At 35.4% G+C, this 27,381-nt stretch overlaps 1 protein-coding gene across 7 annotated transcripts; it reads left to right on the forward strand.

Moving 5' to 3' along the window:
* The first annotated feature begins 3,436 nt into the window (after nt 1-3,436).
* Nucleotides 3,437-27,224, forward strand: LOC136851350 (uncharacterized). 7 transcript variants are annotated; one of them, XR_010856846.1, is made up of 6 exons: nt 3,437-3,618; nt 3,925-4,108; nt 5,261-5,400; nt 7,082-7,435; nt 8,417-8,556; nt 9,255-9,511. XR_010856846.1 is itself a non-coding variant. In XM_067125403.1 (2 exons), the coding sequence occupies exons 1-2, from the start codon at nt 11,520-11,522 to the stop codon at nt 25,391-25,393; spliced, it is 714 nt and encodes a 237-aa protein (XP_066981504.1). In that variant the 5' UTR covers nt 11,222-11,519; the 3' UTR covers nt 25,394-27,224. The 7 variants fall into 7 exon arrangements, 3 of the variants coding, with proteins under 3 accessions (XP_066981504.1, XP_066981503.1, XP_066981502.1); XR_010856845.1 differs by lacking the exons at nt 3,925-4,108; nt 9,255-9,511 and adding an exon at nt 25,302-27,224 and having other exon boundaries at nt 3,439-3,618; XR_010856844.1 differs by lacking the exon at nt 3,925-4,108 and having other exon boundaries at nt 3,439-3,618; nt 9,255-9,510.
* Nucleotides 27,225-27,381: the final 157 nt, after the last annotated feature.

A 27,381-nucleotide genomic window follows, 5' to 3' on the forward strand; every position in this document is an offset into this window, starting at 1 on the left:
TTTGTTTTGTGGCTTTTATTTCTTGAGCTATTTGTTCAGCAATCTCGAAGTGAGAACAAATAGCGCGTCTGTCCTTTGGCTCCTTCTGGATGATTTGTTGGCTATTTGTTTGGCTATTATTGGCCTCTTTGTTTCACGAAGAATTCTGCTCTCATCTTTGGGTTAAGTAATGTTGATTTCGGACTGATTCTTGGCGATTTTGTGGCTCTCTCGTCCCATCTCTGCACGGTTTCTGTTCCTTTGTATTTTTTTTATCCTCTTCTGTGTTCTTTCTGCTAGTTTTTTGTCTGCTTCTGGACTTTTGGAATGAATGAGAATCTTCTCCAGGTGGTTTCAGGTGGTTCTGGTTGGTTCCAGGTGGTTCCAGTTGGTTTCAGTTGGTTCCAGTTGGTTTCAGGTGGTTCCAGTTGGTTCCAGGTTGTTCCAGTTGGTTCCAGGTGGTTCCAGTTGGTTTCAGTTGGTTCCAGTTGGTTCCAGGTGGTTCCAGTTGTTTCAGTTGGTTCCAGGTGGTTCAAGGTGGTTCCAGGTGGTACCAGGTGGTTCAAGTCGGTTCCAGGTGATTCCAGTTGGTTCCATGTGGTTCCAGTTGGTTCCATTTGGTCTCCAGCACCAGCAGCGGGTTTTCCTCGACTGGAAATAGTTTAGCAGATGTTACGATCGTTAAAACAATCCCAATTTTTTAAGGAAAAAATTCTAACCTTAAAAAAATACTTCACGGGGTATTTGATAACTGCCTGGCAGAACATTATAATTTTTATTATAAGAGTGTTTGGTGATATTAATATTATCATTTATCATCACTGATGTTCTTTTCGTCGTTATTATTATTATTATTATTATTATTATTATTATTATTATTATTATTATTATTATTATTATTATTATTATTATTATTAATTGAGTACTACATTTTAGGACTATTTCCTCCTATGCTTGTTATCACATTCATCACACACTTATTCAAAAACGTGATTTATCAACTAACTCATTTTCATTTATTTACATATATTTTATTTATTCATCATTAGCTCACTAATTTCTATGCCTTTAACTATACACTTACTTTTTTTATCCCATCTATTTATCTATTCTTTCATTTGTTTGCTTATTCATTTTTTGTTCTGGCACCACGTTGCCCACGTGGTATCGCAGCTTCTCAAATAGACAGATGAAGCCTCGACCTCGGCCGTAATCCCCCGCGGGGGCTAAGGTTACAACGGAAGACTCAACTTTAATACGTAGCATTTGTTTCTTTTGGGACAGTGAAAGTTACTCTGCTTCTATTTGTTTATTTATTACTTCTCCTCATATTTATTTGGTTATTTATTTTATCTCTTTATTTATCTGTTATTTATATATGTTATTTTTCGTTATTGTTTCACCTATGTATGTATATATGTTTTTATTCTTTTATTTATACATTTACCTTTTCATTCATTTATCTATTCTTTATTTATATATCTATTTATTTATGTACTTATTTACTTATTTATTAATTTTTTTTTTATCTATGTAATTACTTACTTATTTACTTATTCCCATATTCACTTATTCAATTTCCATTCTCTTCGTGTGCCCTACTCTCAATAGAAATAAGAAGTTATCGGTTCGACGACCTTTTTCTGTCAAGGGAAATTTTTTATATAATCCGTCCGATTGTTTCTTTTCAGTCTTTTAAAATAACTCTATGTTAATTATCATTCTATAATGTCTGAGATGATTACCTCCACACATCTCAACTACTGTGTGTGTTTTAGGAGTTTATATTCTTTGTTAGTTTTATACCAAGCCATTCAGTTTTGTTATTCTAGTTTTTATGCAGTTACCTCTTATTTTAGATTTTACTGAAATCTCACAACAACAACAAAAATAATAATAATAATAATAATAATAATAATAATAATAATAATAATAATAATAATAATAATAATAATAATAATAATAATAATAATAATGGAGAAACAAATCCACTGTTATGTATGGGTACATGTATCTAAAAATGAGTACTGGATTTGTCTCTCCATTTCAGGACTCATGCTACTATGAGTATTTTTTAATAATAATAATAATAATAATAATAATAATAATAATAATAATAATAATAATAATAATAATAATAATAATAATAATAATAATAATATTGGAGAAACAAATCCACAGTTATGTACGGATACGTGTATTTAAAAATATGTGTACTCATACATAACTGGATTTTTCTCTCCATTTCAAGACTCATGCTACTATGAGTATTTTTAATAATAATAATAATAATAATAATAATAATAATAATAATAATAATAATAATAATAATAATAATAATAATAATAATACTAATAATAATAATAATAATAATACGTTCATGATGAGATATCATCAAAGTAGAATATATTGCCAGTCATCGGTTATTTCATGTAAGCTGAAATGAGAAAAATAGTTTTATGTAATGCAATAATTAGTCCTTTATATAAAAATAAACCCACAAATTTACCTCCTCTGATTTTTGTTGTAATATGTTTATTTTCCCTTGCTCATTCATCATTTCGTGCTCTCCACTCTTCCTATCTTTTTTATTAGTTAGGCTGGCGTTAGTTTCTGTATTCATTTTTAAAAATTTTGTACTTGTTTTTTTTTTTTTATTCCTCTTTCCTCAAAATATTCCAATTATAGTTGATTCTCCCATCTGCCTAGTTGATTACACTCATAAATATGTAACCTATTCCCAAGCTATGTCATTTTTGACACTCCTTTTTCTATATAGCTGAGTAATCCCAAATTCCACTTCCTAAAGCTATTTTTCCTAAGTACCGTAGTATCGTGATGTTACACTTCTGATACTGATTCTCTTGTCTACCATTATACCATAACATTCTATTTCCGGTAAGTATTTAATTATTTTTCTAGGTACTATTTTATCCTACCATTCCATTTCCAATGCTAATGTTCCTATGTACCATTGTACCCTAGTATTTCCCATATAACATTATATCATAACAATCATTTTCGATACCCAAGTTCCTATGTACCACTGCCACCTAATACTATGATATGTCCCTACTGCCCTAACGATGCACATGGTTACTTTTAGGGCCAGTTATACGCAGGTAGGGGACCAAATCTTGAGAGAGAGAGAGAGAGAGAGAGAGAGAGAGAGAGAGAGAGAGAGAGAGAGAGAGAGAGAGCATGAGTACAGGAGAAAAGGGCCTTCAGAGCAAAAATAGAAAGGGAGATGGATAAAGATAGAAAGATTAAGGGAATAACAGTTGAATGAATAAAAAAAAAAAACAGAGAGAGCAGCGGAGAGAAAATAGAAGTAAAAAGAAAAATAATGAGAGAGAGAGAGAGAGAGAGAGAGAGAGAGAGAGAGAGAGAGAGAGAGAGAGAGAGAGAGAGAGTTTATTTTTAACATCGGTGGTGGCCCCTGCCATAAAAGCTCGTGCGAGCCTTCTCACCTTCTCCAGTCTGTCTATATCCGTTCAGAACTGAAGGTTTCTTCTCCTCATTAACGTGCGACGCCATCATTCCTAGCTTGACTTCAAGGGGGAGAGAGCCAGTGCTGGCAGAAGGCCAACTTAACAGAACCACAAAAGAAACTACAACGACAACAACATGGCGTTCATGGTGAGTCTACTACTTAAACTTGTCAATTTCCAAGAATTAAGACTAATTTTTTAACGCATTAAACCGACAGTATAGTGCGGTGTCATGCGAGGATTTTTCTCCATGCATCTTTTAGCATCTTATCGCCAAATTTGTTGCACCAAATAACCAATATTGGTGGTAAAACTGAAGTTGCCTATGATCGTGTTCATGAAACTCCTTCCCATTTTGTACCAATACGAATAAAAAAATAAAAATGGTGCTAATCGGTGCAAAGTTTGGTAAGGGAACCCGCTCTTTTGTGTGACAACACCCTGGTATCTACAGGTTTCAAGATGCGTCGGGAAAAATGTTCTTCTGACACCACTCTGCTGACACCACTGGCTGCTTCTGATTTGCACCAACGCGGAAGAATGAAATTTACGACAGAAAACGTCTTGAGCAGTGACACCCGTTTTCTCTGAGCTCGTTTTTGAAATATCTCTGTAAACAGAAGCTCTGATTCCTCCAGGTATAACCAGAAGGGAGAGACTCGGTCGTCTGTTTAATAAAGTTAGGATCCATGCTGGCATAAGGCCACCATCTTCTAATAACAACATCAGTAGCAGTGATGCGCTTGATTTTTTAAATGCATTGATCAAATCTGTTATTGTATATACCAGCTTAAGAGGAGTAGTCAAATTTTTTTCTTTAATTTTTTGGTTATTCAGTGTAAAAGTAGTTTTCTTTCTTTGACGAACATCATCCTTTTCCTCTTCCTCCTCCTCTCCTCGTTCTCCTCCTCCCCCTCCTTCTTCCTCCTCTCCTCGTCCTCCTCGTCGTCCTCCTCCTCCTCTCCTCCTCCTTCTCCTCCTCTTCTCGTTCTCCTCGTCCTCCTCGTCGTCGTCGTCCTCCTCCTCCTCTCCTCCTTCTCCTCCTCCTCCTCCTGCTCATCCTCTCCTCGTCCTCCTCGTCCTTCTCCTCCTCCTCTCCTCGTCCTCCTCCTCCTCGTCTTCCTCCTCCCCCTTTCCCATTCTGTACTGTTAAAATGAGACTCCAATCTACTACCTAGCTTTAGAATTTTCCTCGTGCTTCTGGGTTCCCTGTAAGAGAGAGGCTGTACCTTTCTTTACTCCCTTCCCCTGACGTGGGGTTTTTCCATGCCAGAGCAGGAATGTGGCGTCACATACGCGCGGTCACGCGTCACTTCCTGTCTGTTCCCGGTTCTAGCTAATTTATCTTAACGTGATTTTGTCACACACACACACACACACACACGTAATTGTGGCCAGGAAATGCGGACATTCATATATAGTTAATATCCTTTCATTCATGTAAGAGACAAAAAATATATATCTATATATATATATATATATATATATATATATATATATATATATATATATATATATATATATATATATATTGTCTCTCCATGAATTAAATAATCTTAGTTAGATATGAATGCCCGCATTTCCTGGTTACATGAACGTATGTGTGCACCTGATTGTATAATCGCAATAGATAAACTAGCTACTGTATATATATATATATATATTATATATATAATATTATATATATATATATATATATATATATATATATGAAGTATATATGATACATTTGTGTGTATGTGTATTGAACGATTTACTGTATAACACGTATTCTTCATCTTTGTCAACAGGTTACGGATTCCAAGACCTTGAAACGACTTCTTAAGATAAATGAATACGGCAAACTTCCAAAGTATTTCTATCGAACTCGTTTTTCTTGAAAGAAAATAAGATGGAAAATTGTCGGCAGATATTCGTTTGAAAGAAGGAGGTAAGGTTGTAAAGTCCTTGTTTATTTGCATACCTATGATCTAAGTTGTTGTTGAATCATCCATTTATTTATATATCACATTAATTTCTTATATTATTATGCATACGTTTTCACATTATCTCAGATTAGTTAAATCATGAATTGAAACATTTTCTCTCAAGCTGTTGATTAAACTAATCAGATGTGAATTTTCATTTTGGTCCACTAATGAAAACGACAAGACGACTGTTTTAATTTCTTCAATAAAGTAATGAATAAACAAAAACAAATTTTTCTAGGGAAAACTAAAGAAAAAGTTATCATAAACTAAAAAATTAGTTAACAAAGATGCATTATTTACAAATCTACAGTAGCAAATGAAAGTTTTGTTTGATCTTCACAAGTACAGGTCCAAATTTTTCTGTAATTTTCGCATCGCTGAAAACAGGAAGACAACTCATCGCGGTTTCTCTCTCAATCAGAAACATGTAGTACTAAATGCATGTGGTGAAATACCCTGTCTTAGACTCAGTTCTTATTCAGTAAAAATTATTTTTGATTAGACGATTAGTCCTTTTAAGAACTGTTGTGTTTACCACTAAAGGAAAGTGCATTTTCCAAAGGAAATATTTCAGTTTAGATGCGATAAACCGTTCAGAATTTCCACCTTTTATTCTGCAAGTTTCAGATCTACCAAGGAAGTATTTAAACATATTATGATTATTATGTGACGTATTTGAGTCAACCAAATTTTTCTGTGAGTGGCATTTTTCATTTCCTTTCTATATTAGAAATGATAAATAATCAGATATGAATCAGGATACAGTAAGACTAAAGAAAGATGTGGACAAACATATCATGTCTTATTGTATTTTCAATAAACTGTTGATCACTGAAAGTTTCAAGGAACTTTCCAATGTCAACAAAAGTTTTCTGACCTGATCCTTAACTTGTGACAGATTTAATTCCAAACTGGAGAGAATAGGGCCGTTGTACTTCAGGGCAAGAAGGGCATACTAGTCTAGATACGGAAGTAAAATTAACATAATGAAGCAGAACAGAAAAATAAAAGATTGGACTCAGGATTTTAAACGATAAATAAGCTATGGTTCAACAAAAATCGTTTGGGAGGTACAGTAACTTCGAAATGGGAATCAAACAAATAGATCAGAGAGTAACTCAAATGAAACATTGCTGAAAACAAATAATTTAATATTAGGAATTATAATTTGGTAATGCAGCAGATATAGAAACTATGAGAAGTTTTAAATTTTTAGAAATCGAAGAACATAAGGAAGCAGTTGTTGTAAGGAGCTTTATGTAATGAATCGGAAGACCTCTGCTATGGACGAATGTCAGTTGACCTGTGACAAACATTTCTTCCTTTTATGATGAATCTTCGCTTGTCCCGAAGACTGACAAATATCTCCCGGGATATTTTGACGAAATAAGCTGTTCTGATTAAAACGGAAGAAAGAGTATATATACATATATATATATATATATATATATATATATATATATATATATATATATATATATATATATATATATATATATATTATATATATATATATATATAATATATATATATATATATATATATATATATATATATATATATATATATATATATATATATATATATATATATACATAACACAAATCCCGAATAATGAATTAAAAACATCCGTTCTCTTAGATTACTGAAAGTACCCACTGCTGGCCCACTGGATTGTGTCTCTCACCTCTGCAATGACAGCTCTACATCTGAACCTGCAGAGGACCAAGAAGATGGAAGATAGAAGATAGAAAATAGAAGACAGAAGATTAGAAAGTAGAAGATATAAGATAAAGCATAGAAGATACACGATAGAAAATAGAAGAAGACAGACGACAGAAGATGGAAGGTAGAAGATATAAGATAAAGGCAATGAAACAGGAGAAAGATGGAATGATGACTAAAAGGAGGACGAGAGAAAGAAATAGAGTGAGAGAGACAAAAAAAAAAATAAGCCGACGAATGTAATGAGATCTTCTCTTGCCCATCTGATGGGTAAGTACCTTTTGCTGGTCACTTCCGGTTTATTACTAGAATTACTGATATTTTACTATTATTATTGATAGAGATATTTTGCTATTATTATTGATATTTTCTATGAAGAAAGTCAATGGCGAAATATATATATATATTTTTTTTAAAGAAAGAAAAGTTCTTATTTTACTTAGAAATGCTATCGTATCTTTGTTTCTTTGGCTGTGCGTCGTCGTTAGAAATAATAGCAGTCTTATCTAAAAAAATTGGTTCTAAAACATAAACTTATTTTTTGTATATAATTTTGTCTCTGTTTTTGTCTGTTCGTCAGTCTGCGTCTCTTTAATCGTCCTTTTCTCTTTGCATTGCACACACACACACACTCATACATACATACATACATTCATACATACATACATACATACATACATACATACATACATACATACATACATACATATATGTATATGTATTTAATACATATATATGCATATATATACGCATATGTCTATATATGTATGTATATATATATATATATATATATATATATATATATATATATATATATATATATATATATATATATATATATATATATATACATACATATAAATATATATACCACAAACACATACCCCTCACAGGCTAGAGTAACTATCATATCATTGGTGATTACTTTTTTCCCTATGCCCTTTGCCCTTCGTGCATTTGTTCGTTGTCCTTTGTCCTTTATCAGAACATCCTTTATCGCAACAAACGCTTCTAGGGGAAATGACGTACCTCTAACTCATCCGGCTGACGTCGTTTTTAGTTTTTATCGTGGTAATGGCGACCCGCTTCTGGATTTTCCCCTTCAATCTCTTATCATTGATTTCCTGTTTTTCGTGATTTTTGTTGTTGTTGCTTCTGCTCTCACAGATGATAGTGAGAATGATAAATGATATTAGCGATGTTACAAGCCTAAATATAAAAAGCTCTTGATGTTCGTTTCTTTCTCTTTAGGCTGACTTCCCATCTTCAACTGCGCTGGTTAGTTTTGCCGTCCAGTGTTGCCAACAGAACCCACCAACCGGATCTGTGCTGAAGAACGCGTAATACCAATGCGTTGGTTGCAAAATGGAATATGCCGTTCGCACACCAAGGTAAATTGGAATTGGGAAACGTATATGCAGAAATCAAAATTGATATAGTGCCTATGGGCAACAATGTTTTTGTGGATCTCTCCTAGATAGTGACCACCACCCCCCAGGGGTTTTAACCCAGTATGTATCCACCTTTGCGGAGGTGTTCAGTGCAAGCCCATTGGGGGTTACCGCAAAAACATAAACAATAGACAGTAAATATCATAAAGATAATGACCCCAAAGAAATATTAGTCCTAGATAACGACCCCCGAACTTTGTTGGGGATCACTATCTAGGAAAGATCCGTTTTGTTATGTCCATGATGATAATCACTTGTCCCGAAACTAAACCCTAATGTTGGGCATGTTGACAGTACACGATCTGACCATTTCCCATTTGAGATGATTTCGTTCGAAATTTTAAGGTTTTCCTCTTTATCAAATCATATCTATATATATGATTTCCTTCAGATAAACAAATAAAGAGCGAAAATCGTATCAAATGAGGACATGTTTCTAACTGAGCATCGAGGGAGTGCCAAAAGTCTACGATGAGTTGCCAGTTACCAAATAGTATTACATTCTTGGACGAGTTTGTTACGGAATTATCGTGCACATACTTTTGACACTCTTCTCGAAGCTTTTTTTTTTTAACTTGAATTCGTCTTGTATCCTACCCTGTAACTAACTAACTCTAATGCTTTATACTACCTTTCAGCTGCCAGTGGGAAAAAAAAAAGAAGTTGGAGGAAGACGAAGAATTATGACGATGATGAAGATGAGGAAACTGAGCAATCGAGTGGGAACCAAATAATTTATTCTAACGAGGTTCGAAACCTGTAGATGGTGGAGATTTTCTTTATTTCGTTGCAAAATATCGATTCAAGGTTTTCAGCGAAAACTACATTGAAACAGAGGGAAGCAAACGAACATATGTATATATACACACACACACACATATATATATATATATATTATATAATATATATTTATTACATAATATTTGTATGTATATATATGTATATATATATATATATATATATATATATATATATATTTATATATATATATATATATATATATATATATATATATATATATATATATATATATATATATATATATATATATATATCAGAACTTTCATTACGTTTGGCAATTCTGAAGTTTTATAAAGAAATATCTTCCGAGTTCGGCTATGTGAATTAAAGATACGATTACTAGATAAGCCATTTTGTTTCCCCATTCGTCTTTTCATAGCATCCAAGTCCGATCATGGGCCTGGATAAGATTTATTGTCGTGAATGATTAAAATGATTTTGTATTTTTACTTATGCTCATCATTTCTGACGCGAATCTCCCTCAGGCTGTATTTCACTTGTGTAAAAACTTATGAGAGGAGTGTAGACACAATTAATAGTTTATATATATATATATATATATATATATATATATATATATATATATATATATATATGTGTGTGTGTGTGTGTATATATATATATATGTGTATATATATATATATATATATATATATATATATATATATACATATAGATATATATATATATATATATATATATATATATATATATATATATATATATATATATCTATATATATGACTTTTTATCACATCACCGTGATTCATATATACAATCAGAAAGCTACAAACGTCTTAATATAATTCACTCTACCTCGAAATAATATATTTTCATATATGTGTTACCGAAGGGGAATTTTTTAGTTGATGATAAGTTCGTCGTCCCGTGGGCTCAAAACAAGGAAGGACAAGAACTCACCCACGGGACGACGAAACTTATTATCAACTAAAAATTCCCCTTCGGTAACATATACATATGAAAATATATTATTTTATGTGGTAGAGCGAATTGATATTAAAGACGTTTAGAAGCATTGATTATATATATATATATATATATATATATATATATATATATATATATATATATATATATATATATGTGTGTGTGTGTGTGTGTGTGTGTGTGTGTGTGTGTGTGTGTGTGTGTATGTATGTGTGTGTGTATCTTAAATTTATGTGAATGTGTGTTGTAATGTATAAAACCTTTGACTAGAATCTTTACAGTCAAAGTAAATATATATATATATATATATATATATATATATATATATATATATATATATATATATATATATATATATATATATAAATATAAAGATCCATAGTGTTACTTTGTTTTCAAGACGAAATATGTTTGTAAGAAATATTTACAGAGCTTAGTGATCAAGTCCACAGAAGGATGGGACGAAAGCTTTAAACTCTGTAAATATTTCTACAAATACATTCCGTCTTGCCAAACAAGAATATCACTGTGGATCCTTTACTGATTACTCAGAAGCACGATACGCTGCTTTTATATTTCATATATATATATATATATATATATATATATATATATATATATATATATATATATATATATATATATATATATATATATACATATTATATAATTGTAATAATGCCCTTTCTTAATTTCTTTAATTCTTCGCATTCTTTGGATATTGTCACTACAAAGCCTTAAGATCCAAGCGCAAGAAATGTGAAGAAATTTTGATGTCCGGTCGCGGGCAACGAACCAGCGTTACTATAATTACGACGATGTCACGTGATTATGGTAACGCGGATTCGCTTCCCGCGACCGGACATCACAATTTCTTTATGTTGCTTGTACTTGGATCTTCAGACTTTGTAGTGATAAGCGTATCCAAAAAGCGCGAAGAATTAGAGGAGTTAAGAGGGCATTCTCTTATCATGCCAGAACTCTTCATACTGGAACGTTTTGCAATTCTTTCCGTCAGTGTCATTGTAACCTCGCAGTTATCCGGACCTCTCTGGTGTTTGGGTGTATCGAGTGGCCTTCTTGACCAGCTGTCGTCCATCACTAAACTCATATAGCGCCCCTTTGAATTTTTCAGGATAACGTCGTCTCTCCTGATGACCAAAATGCCCAGGCCCTTTTTTCTTGCTCTGTTCGTTTCTCCTCTCCTTCTGAGAGACGTTTTAGGGCGGGAAAAATCACGCCCAGATAACGATGGGCTTTGCGACGTCGACGTAACTGTTGGATCAGAGGAAAAAGTCATTAAGGAATTTAAGCAAGAAGCATTCCAGATCTATTGTAAATTTCACGAAGGTTTCCAGAGCTTAGAACTGAAAGTGGAGGGTTACAGGCGAGTTGACAAAACCCTCAACTTCACTGTTGGATATTTCAATTCTACCAGTGATTCTCTGTGGCAATTACTTGACGTGAAAATTGATTATGAATATCAGTACTTTAACTGGGCGTGGTTGTTGACTGTTTCCATTGACCAGAAAAACGTAGTGAAGAAAAGTTACATCGACTGGGGACTCGTGGGTGAATATCTAAAGTCAGTCAAGGTCACCGCCTATGGCCAATCAGAATGGAGATTCACTGAACCTGGCGGAAATTGCACGTCCCAAAACCCGGGTGGAACCTCCTCGGGAGGAAACAGCATCTTGTGGATACTTGTGGTCGGTGCTTTTGCCATAATGGCAACCCCTGGAATCGCCGTACTTGTCCATAGGATCAAGTACAAAAGTACGTATGCATGAGTTATATATGGGAGTTATATGTGGGACGTCTTTGCATTTGAATTTTTGTTGTTTCTTAGCTAAACTAACTCAGTTTCTGATTTATGGAATGCCAGTGCTTTTTTTTTTTTGCACAAACCTGTACAAGAATTCATAATGCAAAATTTTTATACATATAATACGTGCGGCATACTTTACGCAATAGCCTTATGCATATTTGTATAAATACTTCATGGATAATAAAATCGGTCTTTGAGTTAAATACAAACGCACATATGTGCGTGGGTGTGCTTGGTAATAGTTGCATGAAACCGGATTTCGGGTGTGTACCTGAAATTTCCTCTGAACAAATATTGATCAAATATTCTCCATTAAGAGTCATCTGTATATATATATATACTGTATATATATATACATATATATATATATATATATATATATATATATATATATATATATATATATATATATATATATATACATACATATATATATGTATATATACATATATACATACATATATATATTACATACATATATATATATATATATATATATATATATATATATATATATATATATATATATATATATATATATATTAGTTGACCAAACCAATAACTGCCTGAAAAACTGTATAACAACCTTTGGTAGAAGCCAGTTAAAACTCTGAACAACAGTCTACGGGTAGCGGAAGGGGAGGGGAAGGGGGGAGGAAGAGGAGGGGAAAGGAAAAGGAGTGAGAAGAAGGAGAAGAAGGGTGAATGGGGAAGGGGAGGGGGAGGAGGGAAAAGGTAAGTGAAGGGGATGGTGGAGGGGATGGGAGGAGGATGGGAGGAGGGAAGGAGAGGCAAGGGAGGAGGAAGGGATAAGGGTAGGTTAAGGGAAGATGAAGGGGAGACGGAAGGGGGGGTGGAGGGGAGGGTGAAGGGATGATAAAGGGGAAGAGGAAGTTACGACCCCCTATGAAATGAAGAATGAGGAAGTATTATTCCTCACATTATTATACATATGCTGTACTAATTTCTATAATAATAATAATAATAATAATAATAATAATAATAATAATAATAATAATAATAATAATAGTGACAATTATACCACAGCAGCTTATATCTGGGTGCAAGATGTTGCCGTCCAGGTTAAAGAAAACGGAGTTTTGAGAGAGAGAGAGAGAGGGAATTTGAATGTCGTTGAGTTTGAATTTTGGAACAAAAATATTATTTAAAAATTTGGAGACGTGTTTAAAGAATAAGTGGCCGGGAAAACAGCTGCTGTTAAAGGGTTTTTGTAGGAACGTGACTTCATTGTGGAAAGCTTGCCACCTAGAGGATAAAGCAAAGGCTCGGTGCAGCATGGTGATTTTTGTTCCACGTCATCCTACTCCTCACGTTCCTAAATTACCTTTCTATTATAAAAAAAAACTCCAAGCTTTAATAACCCGTCATCTCCCTGCCGTGAAAATCAAAATTATACCCACAAACCCACTGAATATCGGTAGCCTTTTCAGCTTCAAAGACCGTTCGAATCCTTTAATGGCTGTGTTATTTTGTAAGGTTACTTGTCCTCAGTGTAATCGAGGAACCTCTATTGGATCGAGACATAGGTTACTTGAGGTCCGAGTCGACAGTCATAGAGCTGTCAGTTATAGAACTGGCACTAAACTTTCAAATTCCGATTTTTCCAACATAAGGAATCGTGCCGGTAAATGCAAATATTCTATTCAGTACAAAGACTTTAACGTTTTGGGCAGAGCCTCCAATCATAAGCTTTTTATTGTAACTTATACTGTGTATTTTAATATTTGTCACTTAGTTTTATTGTGCTGATTAGGTATTATTACTCTGTAGCTTGAAAATGATGCCTGCTGGTTGGCTTCGAAACGTTGCAACTGAATAAATATGACCTTCTTGACTTACTGGTGTGCTTCCCCTGCCTCCTTCATTACACACACACACACACACACACACACACACATACATATATATATACATATACATATATATACATATATATATGCATACACATACGAGTGCGTGTTCGTAACGCGACTTTGGCGTCGCATTGCATCTCTTATCATGACAGAAACTCCTCCTACTAAATCTCGTTTCACAAGTCTTTTCGTCAGCACCATCGTAACCCTTGCAGTTATCCGAACCTCTCTGGTGTTTGGGTGTATCGAGTGGCTTTCTTGACCATCATCAAACTCATATAGCGCCTCTTTGAATTTTCAAGGTAGCTTCGTCTCTCCTGACAACCAAAATGCCCAGGCCCTTTTTTTTTGCTCTGTTCGTTTCTCCTTTCCTTCTGAGAGATGTTTTAGGGCGGGAAAAATCACGCCCAGAAAAAAGATGGGCTTTGCGCCGAAGACGTAGCTGTCGGATCAGAGGGAAAATTCATTAAGGTATCCATGGGAATCGCATTCCAGGTCTATCGTAAACTTCACGACGGTTTCCAGAGCTCAGAACTGACAGTAGACGGACGCGGGATTGTTGAAAACATCCTCAACTTCATTGCTGGATATTTCAGTTCTACCAGTGATTCTCTGTGGCAATTACTTCATGTGAATATTGATTATGAATATCAGATCTTGAATATTATACGGGCCTTGACTTCTTCCTATAGCCAGAAAAACGTTGTGAAGATACGAAACATCGAAAGGGACCACTTCTTTGAACATCTTAAGTTGGTCACGCTTACTGCCTATGACCAACCAGAATGGAGGTTCACTGGACCAGGTGGAAATTGCACGTCCCCAAAACCTGGTGGAAACTCGGAAAGCACCTAGTGAATACTTGTGAGTGTGTTCGGTGTTTTTGCCTTAATGGCCACTCTTGGAATCGCCATACTTGTCTATAGGATCAAGTACGTATTCATGAGTTATATATGGGAAGTCTTTCCATAGCACTTTTGTTGATTCTTAGCTAATCTAACTCAATTTCTGATTTATGGAATGCCAGCGCTTTTTTTGTAACGCAAGCCTGTACAAAAATTTATAATATCTAAACATTTTTTATACATATGTGGGACATACATCAAGCAATAACTTTATGCATATTTGTAAAAATACTTAATGGAAGATAAAAGCCGAACGCTTTCCTGTTGCACACTGTAGATATAAGCATAATGACTCCGGCAGAGCATAAAGGGAATGAACCGGTAATTGAAAGTTAAGAAAAATAGATATATAAAAAATCTAGAAGCTTCCAAGCCACTGACCGTATACAGTTCAACGTAACAACTTCAGTAGAAAAATACTATATGTCTGAAGGCAATGGTCCGTTAATTGAAAGCTCTAGAAAATAACTTGAAAGCTCTAGAAAATAACTTTAAGGATTCTGAAACCTTTTAAGCCAAAGGCTGTGAATTATAAAGTTAAACATAACTCCAGTACACTGCATAAATACAATAGGTCCGGAAGACACTGTATACACAGCCCCCACTAAACCTAAACACACCCCCCACTTGACTGAAACACCCCTAATAGACCTAAGCACACCACCACTAACAAAACACACGCCAGTAAACCTAAACACTTCCCCCAACTAAACCTAAACACACCCCACTAAACCAGAACACACCGTCCACTAAACCTAAACACCCTCCCACCAAACCTAAACACACCCTCCCCCTACTAAACCTAAACACACACCACCCACTAAACCTAAATACACCCCAACTAAGCCTAAAGAAACCCCTAGCTAAACCTAAACAACACCCCATGAATCAAAACACACCCCCACTAAACCTAAACACATTCGCCCACTAATCTAAACACTCTCACTAAACCAAAACACACTCCCACCAAACCTAAACACATCCACCACTAAACCTAAACACCCATCCCACCAAACTTAAACACATCCTCCACTGAATATAAACACCCCTCCCACTAAACCTAAATTCACCCTCCACTAAACCAAAACACCCCTCCCACTAAACCTAAATTCACCCTCCACTAAACCAAAACACCCCTCCCACTAAACCTAAATTCACCCTCCACTAAACCAAAACACCCCTCCCACTAAACCTAAATTCACCCTCCACTAACCCAAAGCACACCCCCATTAAACCTAAACACATACCACCAACAAAACCTAAACACACCCTCACTAAACCTAAATGCACCATCACTAAACCTAAATGCAGCCCCCACTAAACCTAAACACAAGCCCCTACTAGAGCTAAACACTCCCCCACCAAATCTAAACACACCCCCACTAAAAATAACACACCCCCACTAAACCTAAACACCCCTCCCAGCAACCCTAAACACACCCCCACTAAACCTAAGCACACACCACCTGCTAAAGTTAAACACACCCCCACTAAACCTAAGCACACGCCTCCTGCTAAAGTTTAACACACCCCCACCAAATTTAAACACCCCCTAAACCTAACGACACCCTCACTAAACTTGAACACACCCCCACTAAACCTAAACACACACCCCACTAAACCTAAACACACCCCCTACTAAACATAAACAGAAACCTTGATACAGAATTAATAATCACTGGAAAGAAAATAACATTTTCAATAATATATTTCTATAGTATCAAGTACATGAAATGAGGTGTGATAAACCCGTCGAGTTTATTTACCACACACGTTACAAAAGGAAGTGGGAAGGATCAAATGATGCCCATGTGCCAAATTTTGTCTAGATCGGTCAAGCGGTTCGGATTTCTATAGCGCACAAACAAGTGTACAAATTATGCAGACATTCTCTCTATATATATATATATATATATATATATATATATATATATATATATATATATATATATATATATATATATATATATATATATAGAGAGAGAGAGAGAGAGAGAGAGAGAGAGAGAGAGAGAGAGAGAGAGAGAGATTAAACGTCTAACCCTGGTGTTTTCAATTTTGAAAAACTTTAAACAATTAAAGTCTTGCTCGTCTGCTTCAAGAGAAACGGAAACATTTAGCTCGCCAGCATGTGGAAAGAGTTCCATCACTATGGGCAGCTTCTTCATTCGCTGACGTCGGTAGAATATTGCTCTTATACACAACATCTACTCGTCACCATCATTATCATCATCAAATTCGATAGCAAGTTGACCTTATGCACGATATTTACTCATCATCTTCTTCATAATCATCAGGCATTAATTCGCTGGGAGAATGTCAACCTTCCGCACGTAATGTGTATCAAAATCTAGAGTATTTTAGTGAACATAAAAGAAGGGGTTAAAGAGTTGCAATGATTTTCACTCTCGGGGGCAAAAAAAAAAAAAAAAACAGAAATTAGTTCTTAATCTACACAATGGTTGGGGGAGGTAAGGATTTTGGCGGGATTAGTGCAGAGACCCTCTGATGTTTCCCAGAATACCCTATTCATTTTCAATAAATGAATTATTTATCTAATTCCTCCATGATAATTACAAATTTGTTGGTTTTTCTTCCGTTTTTGTTTTTGTTCCTTGCTTGTTTGATCTTCAGTACAAGGAAATTAATAAAAAAAATAGTTTTTAAAATACTTTGCATGATCATTCATGTGTATATCATGTCCGCTGTTACTGCCGAACAGTTTGATAATAATGAAACAATGCAATTCGCCCGTGATAAGAACGCGAGACTGATTCAATCTATTTCATTCCTATGGCGTTTCTATTCAAGTCTTAATTTTGCATAAAGATGGTCCCCTTGCTGCATTGAAAGGATTAGGAATCGAGGACTTCTCTTCTTAGTATATATTTTTGTTTTGTTCATTCAGTTTCCAAAGATATATTTACCAAGCCCTGTCTTTCCGAACATTGCTCACAGACAACCCGAGACCATTGTACAGCGGATGTGAAGACCTTTCTAGGTGTGCGGGGTTTGTTCTGCTGTAGTATCGTCACCCGAACTTTCTCAGTTGAAAGGAGCGCTCTAAAAGGTGCCCAACCATTGTGATATTAAGACGGCTTTTCGACTGTCAGTTTTGATTAGACCTTTATGTATCGCATCCTCAGATATCTCATATCGTAAATCTGGATACAAGGTAGACTGTCGTGTTTCGCAGTGTTATTTGTCCAGTTTCTGTGTTGTGCAATGATACGAAAATATCTATCAAGGCTGTTTTTCCTCTGTGGAGTGTGCTCTTTGGAGGTCAACAACATGGGAGATGGTTTCACAAACTCAGACATAAACCTCGACGACGGATGCAATGCCGAGAGAACAGTTACCAAAGGTACGATGATGGTCAAGGAGTACTTTGTAGAAGAAAGGGAGGAAATTTCTCAGGGCGTGGAACAAGTTGTGCTTTATTGTAAGCCAGATGTTGGCTTTCAAGGTATACAGACTGCACTGCGTGGGATGTTTGACTATTCGGGCAAAGTAAACTTTACAGCTGAGGAGCTTCGCATTTTCCCAGATTCCCGGTGGTATGACGTCAGTGTTACTTTAATATATAGAGGGAACTACCCACAATGGGGATGGTATATGAAAGTTTCCATCAAAGATGGAGAGGAGGTAGAAATGTACGTCAAATCGACACCAATTGCCTCAAGACCGACCACAATAGCTATATACTCTATGGGACCATCCAAATGGAGGTTTTCCCGACCCGCCGCGCACTGCTACAAGCAGAATAGACAAAACACAGATTCTACAGATGAAGACAAGAGCCTGACTTCTCCTGAATTCATTCTTGCCATTGTTTTCGGCGTTGCCTTCTCCATGGCTGTCCTGATATCGATTGTACTTGCGTGCAAAATCAAGCATCTGAGTAAGTATGAGTTCTCCATTTGTGCAACTTTTGTTGTTTGTTGGAAAAAGGATTCAAGACTAGCATGTGCGCTTACGGATATTACTAAACTATAAGTGTAATGTATACATAAATATTCACATATACGTGTTAGTATACTCACCTAATCGGAAATAATGTAAGTCGCTTTCATCTTGAGAGGCTGTTATTAATTAGACCTCGCTTTCATAATGAGAAAAATAATTGTCTGTCGAGGTTTTTAAATTCATTTACTTGCGGGTCATACATTCATGCATATTACTTAACCAACTTCGCTTCAAAGGCTAACGATTTCCTTTGCTAGATCTAAAGCGTCACATGCACTATATTTTTTTTAAATATACCAGATTGTCACGTGAAAATTCGGTTTATGCTTTCTTCTCTGCTTGCATGACAGATGATTTTTTTTGATGGGTCTATTTGTTAATTTCTGTATTCTTCGCCTTTGTTATTTACGGTCATTTTGGTGAGAGTGATCCTTGAAGAGACTCCACTTCCCAGTAGTTTGCTACAAATTCTCGGAATTTTTTCCACTTCCGAGTAGTATGTCCCAAATTCTCGGAATTATTTCCAACTCCGAGTAGTTTGTCCCAAATTCTCGGAAGTATTTCCACTTCCGAGTAGTTTGTCCCAAATTCTCGGAATTTATGTCCGCTTCCGAGTAGTTTGTCCCAAATTCTCGGAATTTATGTCCGCTTCCGAGTAGTTTGCTACAAATTCTCGGAATTATTTCCACTTCCGAGTAGTTTGTCCCAAATTCTCGGAATTATTTCCACTTCCAAGTAGTTTTTCCCAAATTCTCGGAATTTATTTCCACTTCCGAGTAGTTTGTCCCAACTTATAGGATTTTATTTCCTTTCCCGAGTAGACTGTTACAAATTCTCGAAATTTATTTTTACTTCAGAGTGGTTTGTCCCAAATTCTAAGAATTTATTTCCACTTCCGAGTAGCTTGTCCCAAATTTTCGGAATTTATTTCCACTTCCGAGTAGTTTGTCCCAAATTCTCGAAATTTATTTCCACTTCCGAGTAGTTTGTCCCAAATCTCATTCACATGATGCATTGTTTTGCTTCAAAATTTTTGTATCAATACTGTGTAGGAGGGTTAACTATGCACATACACACTCAAACACACGCAAACATGGGGGTTAAAATTCCAGTTTTCAGGAAGAATTTTGGGGATGAAATTGTTACCCACCCACCCACCCACCCAAGTTTTGGGTACTCTTAAAGATCACTTATCCAAGCACTGACCAGATCTAACCTTGCTTAACTTGTGACTCAGGCAACCAGTGACAGTTAGAAAGCAAGCGCCGTTACACACACAAACACGCACCCCCTCATATATATGTATATATATATATATATATATATATATATATATATATATATATATATATATATATATATATATATATATATATATATATATATATTGTGTGTGTGCGTGAGTGCATGCCACAGGATGTATCCTTTTACTTAAACTCTTATAACAAATGACGCAATTTCCTTCAGTGGTCCCTCACCCTTTGGAGACATTAGAGGCTCCATCCTCTTGCCCGAAAGCAGCATCGAGTGGTGGGGCTGATCATTCACTGTCGAGCTTCCTAAACAAATACTTGCCGAGTTTATCTGTCCCAGATCTGCAGTGCGTCACAGAACTTCCGAATAGTTCAGAGTCTCCTGAAAGGAAAATGCAAAGCTCTTTTCAGCTCATCGTTTTCGCTTTCGTTTTGAAAGACGTTTTAGGGAGCGAAGGTCTTTGCGACGCCGACGTAACTGTTGGATCAGGGAGGAAAGTCATCAAGACATTTTATCAAGACGCATTCCAGATCTATTGTAAACTTCACGACGGTTTCCAGAGCTTAGAACTGAAAGTGGAGGGTATAGCCAGAGAGCTGACAAAACCCTCAACTTCACTGCTGAACAGTTCAATTCTACCAATGGTTCTCTGTGGCAATCATTTAATGTGACAATTTATTATGATTATCACTTCTCTACTTTGGCACGGAACTGGTTAATCACTGTTTACTTGAACCAGAAAAACATTACGAAGAAAGGTTATAACTTCGACTGGGGACGCTTCGATGAATATGTAAAGTCAGTCAAGGTCACCGCCTATGGCCAATCGGAATGGAGGTTCACTGAACCTGGTGGAAATTGCACGTTCCCAAAACCGGCTGGAAACTCCTCGGAAGGAAACAGCACAGGGACTCCTGAGCACCACTTGCCTGAAAGCACCTTGTGGATACTTGTGAGTGTGCTTGGTGTTATCATCATTCTAGCCATTCTTGGAATCGCCATATTTGTCTATAGGATCAAGCACCCAAGTACGTATTCATGAGTTATATAGAGGAGTTATATATGAGACGTCTTTGCATGGCGCTTTTGTTGTTTCTTAGCTAAAGAACTCAATTTCTGGGTAATGGAATACCAGTGCTTTTTTTTTTTTTGTTACTCAAACTTGTACAAAAATCCTGAATAATTTAAAATTTTGTTACATAATTATGTATGGCGTACATTAAGCAATAACTTTATGCATATTATTAAAACTACTTCATGGATGAGAAAAGCGGTCTTTGCATTAAACACATACGCACATATGTGCGTGGGTGTATGCGATAGAAGTTGCAGGATACCGGATTTCGGGCGTGTTCCTGAAATTGCCTCTATCGAACGAATATTCAGTATATATTAATCAACAAAAGTCATCGACGGAAACAAATGTAACTATTTTCTTTTATAAAAAAAAACGGGCATTGGCCTGAAAATGCTAGCGTTTATTTGCGTAAGTTTGAAAACATTGGGCTAGTTACTTTGCATTGATACTTATGGAAAAAGTCTGCATTCTCAGACGATGAAACCAGTTCAGTCCTCCGTAGCTTTCCGTTCTTCTGTTATTTCTATAGAACTTTATTGACAGACTTATTTCTGTGTATAGATATACTGTGTATAGGCTATATTTGTTTGTATATATATATATATATATATATATATATATATATATATATATATATATATATATATATATATATATATATATATATATATATATATATATATATATATATATATATATATTTATATATGTGTGTGTGTGTGTGTATATAAATATTTATATATATATATATATATATATATATATATATATATATATATATATATATATACATTACACACAGATCACTCGACTTATTGCATTCATAAGACGCTCAAGTTCAACTTTGAAAACTTCATGAAGAGGGTCCCCTTGCTGTCGTTTGAAAGGTTATGAAACAAGAAATAATTTTTTATACTTTTGATTTCACTTTGCCCGTTCACATTTCATAGGAATCTACGTGCACGACCCCATTCTCCCGCAACATTTATCCACAGACGCCATGAAAGCATTGTCTAGCGGATGTAAAGGCTTTTTATACTCGAGATGTCCTGTCTTCTGTTCAGTCGCAGTAGCTGAGCCCGACGGGGCTTACTCAGTTGGACGCACCTCCCCAGAAAGTGCCAAACCGTTTCGATAACCGGACAATTCTCGAGCGTCAACTTTCTATAGGCGTAGATATACCGCCTCTTTAGGTATCTCTTATAGTTCACCTGCGTACAAGGTAGATTATCGTGTCTCGTCCTACCATCCGCCCAGCTGCTGCGGTGTGCAATGACACGAAAATATCTGTTATGTCTGTTTTTCCTCTTTGGTTCGCGCTCTCTGGGAGTCAACAGCACGGGAGAGGGTTCCACAAATCCGAGCGTAAAACGCGACGACGGATGCGGTGCTGAGAAAACGGTCACCGGCGGTACGATGGTCGTTAAGCGGTACTCTCAAGAAGAAAGGGAGGAAATCTCCGAGCACTTGGAACAAGTTAGACTTTATTGCAAACCAGACGATGGATTTCAAGGTATACAGATAGAAGTCAATGGGAAAGTTTTCTATCGGAATATGGTGAATTTCACAGCTGAAGAGCTTGGCATTTTCCCAGATTCTCGATGGTATGACATCAACGTTACATTTTCTTATAGAGCCGGGATTTTACTATGGGAATGGTATCTCAACGTCTCAGTAAAAGATGGAGGAGAAAAGGGAAAACTTTTCAATACGGCAACAGCTGCCTTGAGTGTGACCACCATGAGTATATACTCTATAGGACCAGCTGAATGGAGGTTTTCCCAACCTGCCGCGCACTGCTACGACCAGACAGGACAAAATACCATTTCTACAGATGAAAGCGAGAGCCTGACTCAGTCTTTATTCATTCTCCTCATTGTTCTCGGGGTTGCCTCGGCTATAACTATCTCGGTAACGATTGCGGTTGCGTGCAAAAGCAAGCACACAAGTAAGTATGATTTCTCCATGTCACCGTTTAGTGGATGTTCCAGTGGGATTCTTGGCGGAAGTTTATCATGTGTCCCGCCAAATCAGTGTTTGTGTGCGGTACAAGCAGCGGGAGCGGTTCAGAGGAGTGACATAACAAACGAGTGACATAACCTCAGATATAAATTTCAAAGGAGTGACCACCATCCAACCATCCAACCAGTATTTATAATATTTTAACAATTCAGTGGTTCTAGTTTTTTATAAATAAAATCTCAATATTTTAATAATTTTCATAATTTTTGGTTACTTTGTCGCTTCATCGTTATGTCACTCCAATAAAATGTCAATCCTTTGTTGTGTCACTCCTTCGATACGATATACAACATGTACCCATATATATAACATGTACCCATATATATATATATATATATATATATATATATATGTATGTATATAACTGAATAAAATATAACGTGATGAATATATAAATTAAAATATAAATTTTATCTATATTATATATATATATATATATATATATATATATATATATATATATATATATATATATATATATATATATATATATATGATGTCAATGTTCAGAAATAATTAAAAAAAAAATATAAGTAACTTCCAGCGTGATGGACGTTCATTAACTGGACCTCCCAGAAGTAATGACCTAAAATAATTACCCGTTGATGTTTTTTTTGTTTATTTATTTACTTGTAGAGTAGCTTAGAGGCCACCCGTGTGGGGGATCTGTTCTTGTGAACTGATTGAACTTTTTACATGAAAGTGCGAGTTGCAGTTTCTTCTCTGCTTGCATGCAAGAGGATTTTCTTCGAAATTTATTAGTTCAAAGAGAGGGGGAACTGGTTCCAGTAGAGGAGAGGTTGGATGCGCCATGTTGATGGGCAGTTCATTTTCTCCAGTAGTTAAATGGTGATTCGGAAATATATATATATATTTATGTATATATATATGTATATTTATATACATATATATGTAAATATTAGATACAGACATACATTATATATATTATATATATACATATATATATAAATACCATATACATACATACATTATATATATATATATACATATATATATATATATATATATATATATATATATATATATATATATATATATATATATATATATATATATATATATATATACACACATTGTACATCACACTTCACCACCGGAATTTATTGTGGACATTACCTAACATTTATTATATACAGTAGTGGTTTTTAGTTTCATTATATTTATATATATATATATATATATATATATATATATATATATATATATATATATATATATATATATATATGAGAAGGAGATTTTCACCATTGCAACACATAGCAAAGTGAATTTGACAAGTGAGTCTATTTATAATTGCCTACACAGTCATAATGCTTAGTTATATTTCACCATGGAGAGGTTGGGTTATTTAGCTTAGAGTGAAGTCATTTGAGTGTGTATGTAGTAACAGCTGACATAATTAAAAAACCGGATAGAGATAGAAAAAAATAGTGATAAGATATTAAGTTTACAGTATCATTTTAAAGTGAGACGAAAAACGGTAGAGTATGATGAAGATAGAAACTTTCATCCCCAAATGTATTTCCACTGCACTTCATTATTTATTTTTTTTCCTTTAGTCAGAAATGTTCTTCTTCTCCAGAGAGCGCGTCGTACGTGTGTTTGGCTCTGACCTATAACCAAAAAGTCCATTAATAATCCAAGCGAAAATAACAATTACTGAACGTTGCTCCACACTTCGGCAGCGTTTGCACATCAAACCGGATGACGAACTTACTGTTAAATGATCCTTTTGGATTCAAAAAGAGTCCGATTTCCTGGGTATTCTTGGCACGTCTTTTGTTTCTCGAACGGTTTCTTTCATCCAGCTATTTACTAGTCACGTATATACATAAAAGAAAATTATTCCTGTTAGCATAACATGTTGCTCATGCGTGTGTGTGTGTGCGTGTGCTTGCGTATTTTACCAAACGCTGATTAAATTCTATAATGTAGCAGAACATACTTTGAGTGGTTCTCATCTGAATGGTGTCTCTCACTTTTAACAGGAGCTGCTGTTCCCCCTCAAGCGAATCCTGGAGCAGGGAGTTCGGGATCCGTCCAGACTGAAAACGCTATTTATGGGTACCGACGTTATTGATTCGTCCCTTAGGACTGGAGGCATCGTTTGTGGATAGTGGAAACGGTATCTATATTCTGATTTCATCCATCAAGACTGAAAACAACTTTATTGTGGCCTTATGAAACGGTAGTTTCACTCTGATTTTATCCATCGAGACTGAAAACAACGGTACTCATGTTTAGGATTCCTTTCGTCAGACTGAAAGCACCATTTGGAGCCTCTTGAAAGGGTATCTACATTCTGAATGCATGAAGTGAGAGTGAAATCAACTGTACTTCGGTACAGAAGTCCTTCCACCAGACTGAAAACATCTTTTGTGGCCCTTGGAAGCGGCATTTACAGTCTAAATTCATTCAACGAGGCTGAAAACGCGGTACATAGGCTAAACAATCCTTCTGAGAGACTGAAATACTCACTAACGGCCTACGAAAGTAGATCAGAATAAAGGTGGCAAATTTCATTCGCCCTGATTTAAAAAAAAATGCAATATACTGAGTGGCCGAAATTATGCAACATTATACGGTACTCATATAGTTCCGACCGCAGTTGCGAACTAACTGAGCAATTAGATTTAGGTACTGAATCATTATCACGTCGGTAACCAGTGATCCTACTGGAACGAGCTGGAATCAAAACCATGGAAATAATGGAGCGAATGCTAAATCCTCCGGCGTGAATGAAGACTTCAACTCTTCTGATAGTGACTCCATCTGAATTCAACCAGCAAAGGGTAAATTCTCATCACAAATGACCTTCTGATGTCATGCTATATTCTAACCTTGGGGGTCATAAGATGACCCTCTGATATCATGTTATGTTCTAACTCTGGGGTTCAGAAGATGATCTTCTGATGTCATGTTATATTCTAACTCTGGGTCTCATAAGACGACCTTCTGATATTTTGCTATATTCTGATTTTGAGGTTCATAAGATGACCTTCTGATATTATGTTATAGTGTGACTTTGGTGTTCATAAAATGAACTTCTGATTTTGTTATATTCTAACTTTGGGGCTCATAAGATGACCTTCTGATATGTTATATTCTAACTCTGGGGTTCATAAGATGATCTCCTGGTCTCATGTTATATTCTAACTTTGGTCCTCATAAGATGACCTTCTGATATTTTGTTATATTCTGATTTTGAGGTTCATAAGATGACCTTTAGATATTATGTCATATTCTGACTCTGGTGCTCATAGGTTGACCTTCTGATTTTATGTTATATTCTGAATTCGAGGTTCATGAGAAGACCTTCTGATATTATATTATATTGTGACTTTGGGGTTCATAAGATGAACTTCTGATTTTGTTATATTCTGACTTTGGGGCTCATGAGATGACCTTCTGATATGTTACATTAGATCTGACTCTGGCGTTCACAAGATGATCTTCTGATAAAATGTTATATTTCAAACTCTGCGGGTTCATTAGATGATCTTCAGATATCATGTTATATTTTAACTTTAGGGTTCATGAGACGATCCCCTGATTTCATGTTATATTCTAGCTCTGGAGTTCATAAGATGACCTTCTGATATGTTATATTCTGACTTTGGGGTTCTTAAGTTGGCCTTCTGATTTTATGTTATATTCTGAATTCGGGGCTCGTAAGATGACCTTCTGATACTATGTTATATTGCAACAATGGGATTCATAAGATGACCTTCTGATACTATGTTATATTCTAACAATGGGGTTCATAAGATGACCTTCTGATACTATGTTATATTCTAACTTTGGGGTTCATAAGATGACCTTCTGATATTAGTTTTCTCATGTTTCTATTTTGATATATATAGCTGAGCCAGTATGTCCGAACGGTTAGTAAATATTTTCCTTCACCCAAATATTCTTTTACTTCCAGACCTTCAAGTTCTTTAACCTTAACCATACTATTATCATAGAGCAAATTGTTCTTATTAATCCTTGAAGACTCGAGAGAACGGTGAGTTATGTAAAGGTAAGAATAAAATATTATCGTCACTGGAATATAAGAGATCCAAA

The sequence above is a fragment of the Macrobrachium rosenbergii genome, chromosome 23 (genome assembly GCF_040412425.1).
Source record: "Macrobrachium rosenbergii isolate ZJJX-2024 chromosome 23, ASM4041242v1, whole genome shotgun sequence".
Classification (NCBI taxonomy): Eukaryota; Metazoa; Arthropoda; class Malacostraca; order Decapoda; family Palaemonidae; genus Macrobrachium; species Macrobrachium rosenbergii.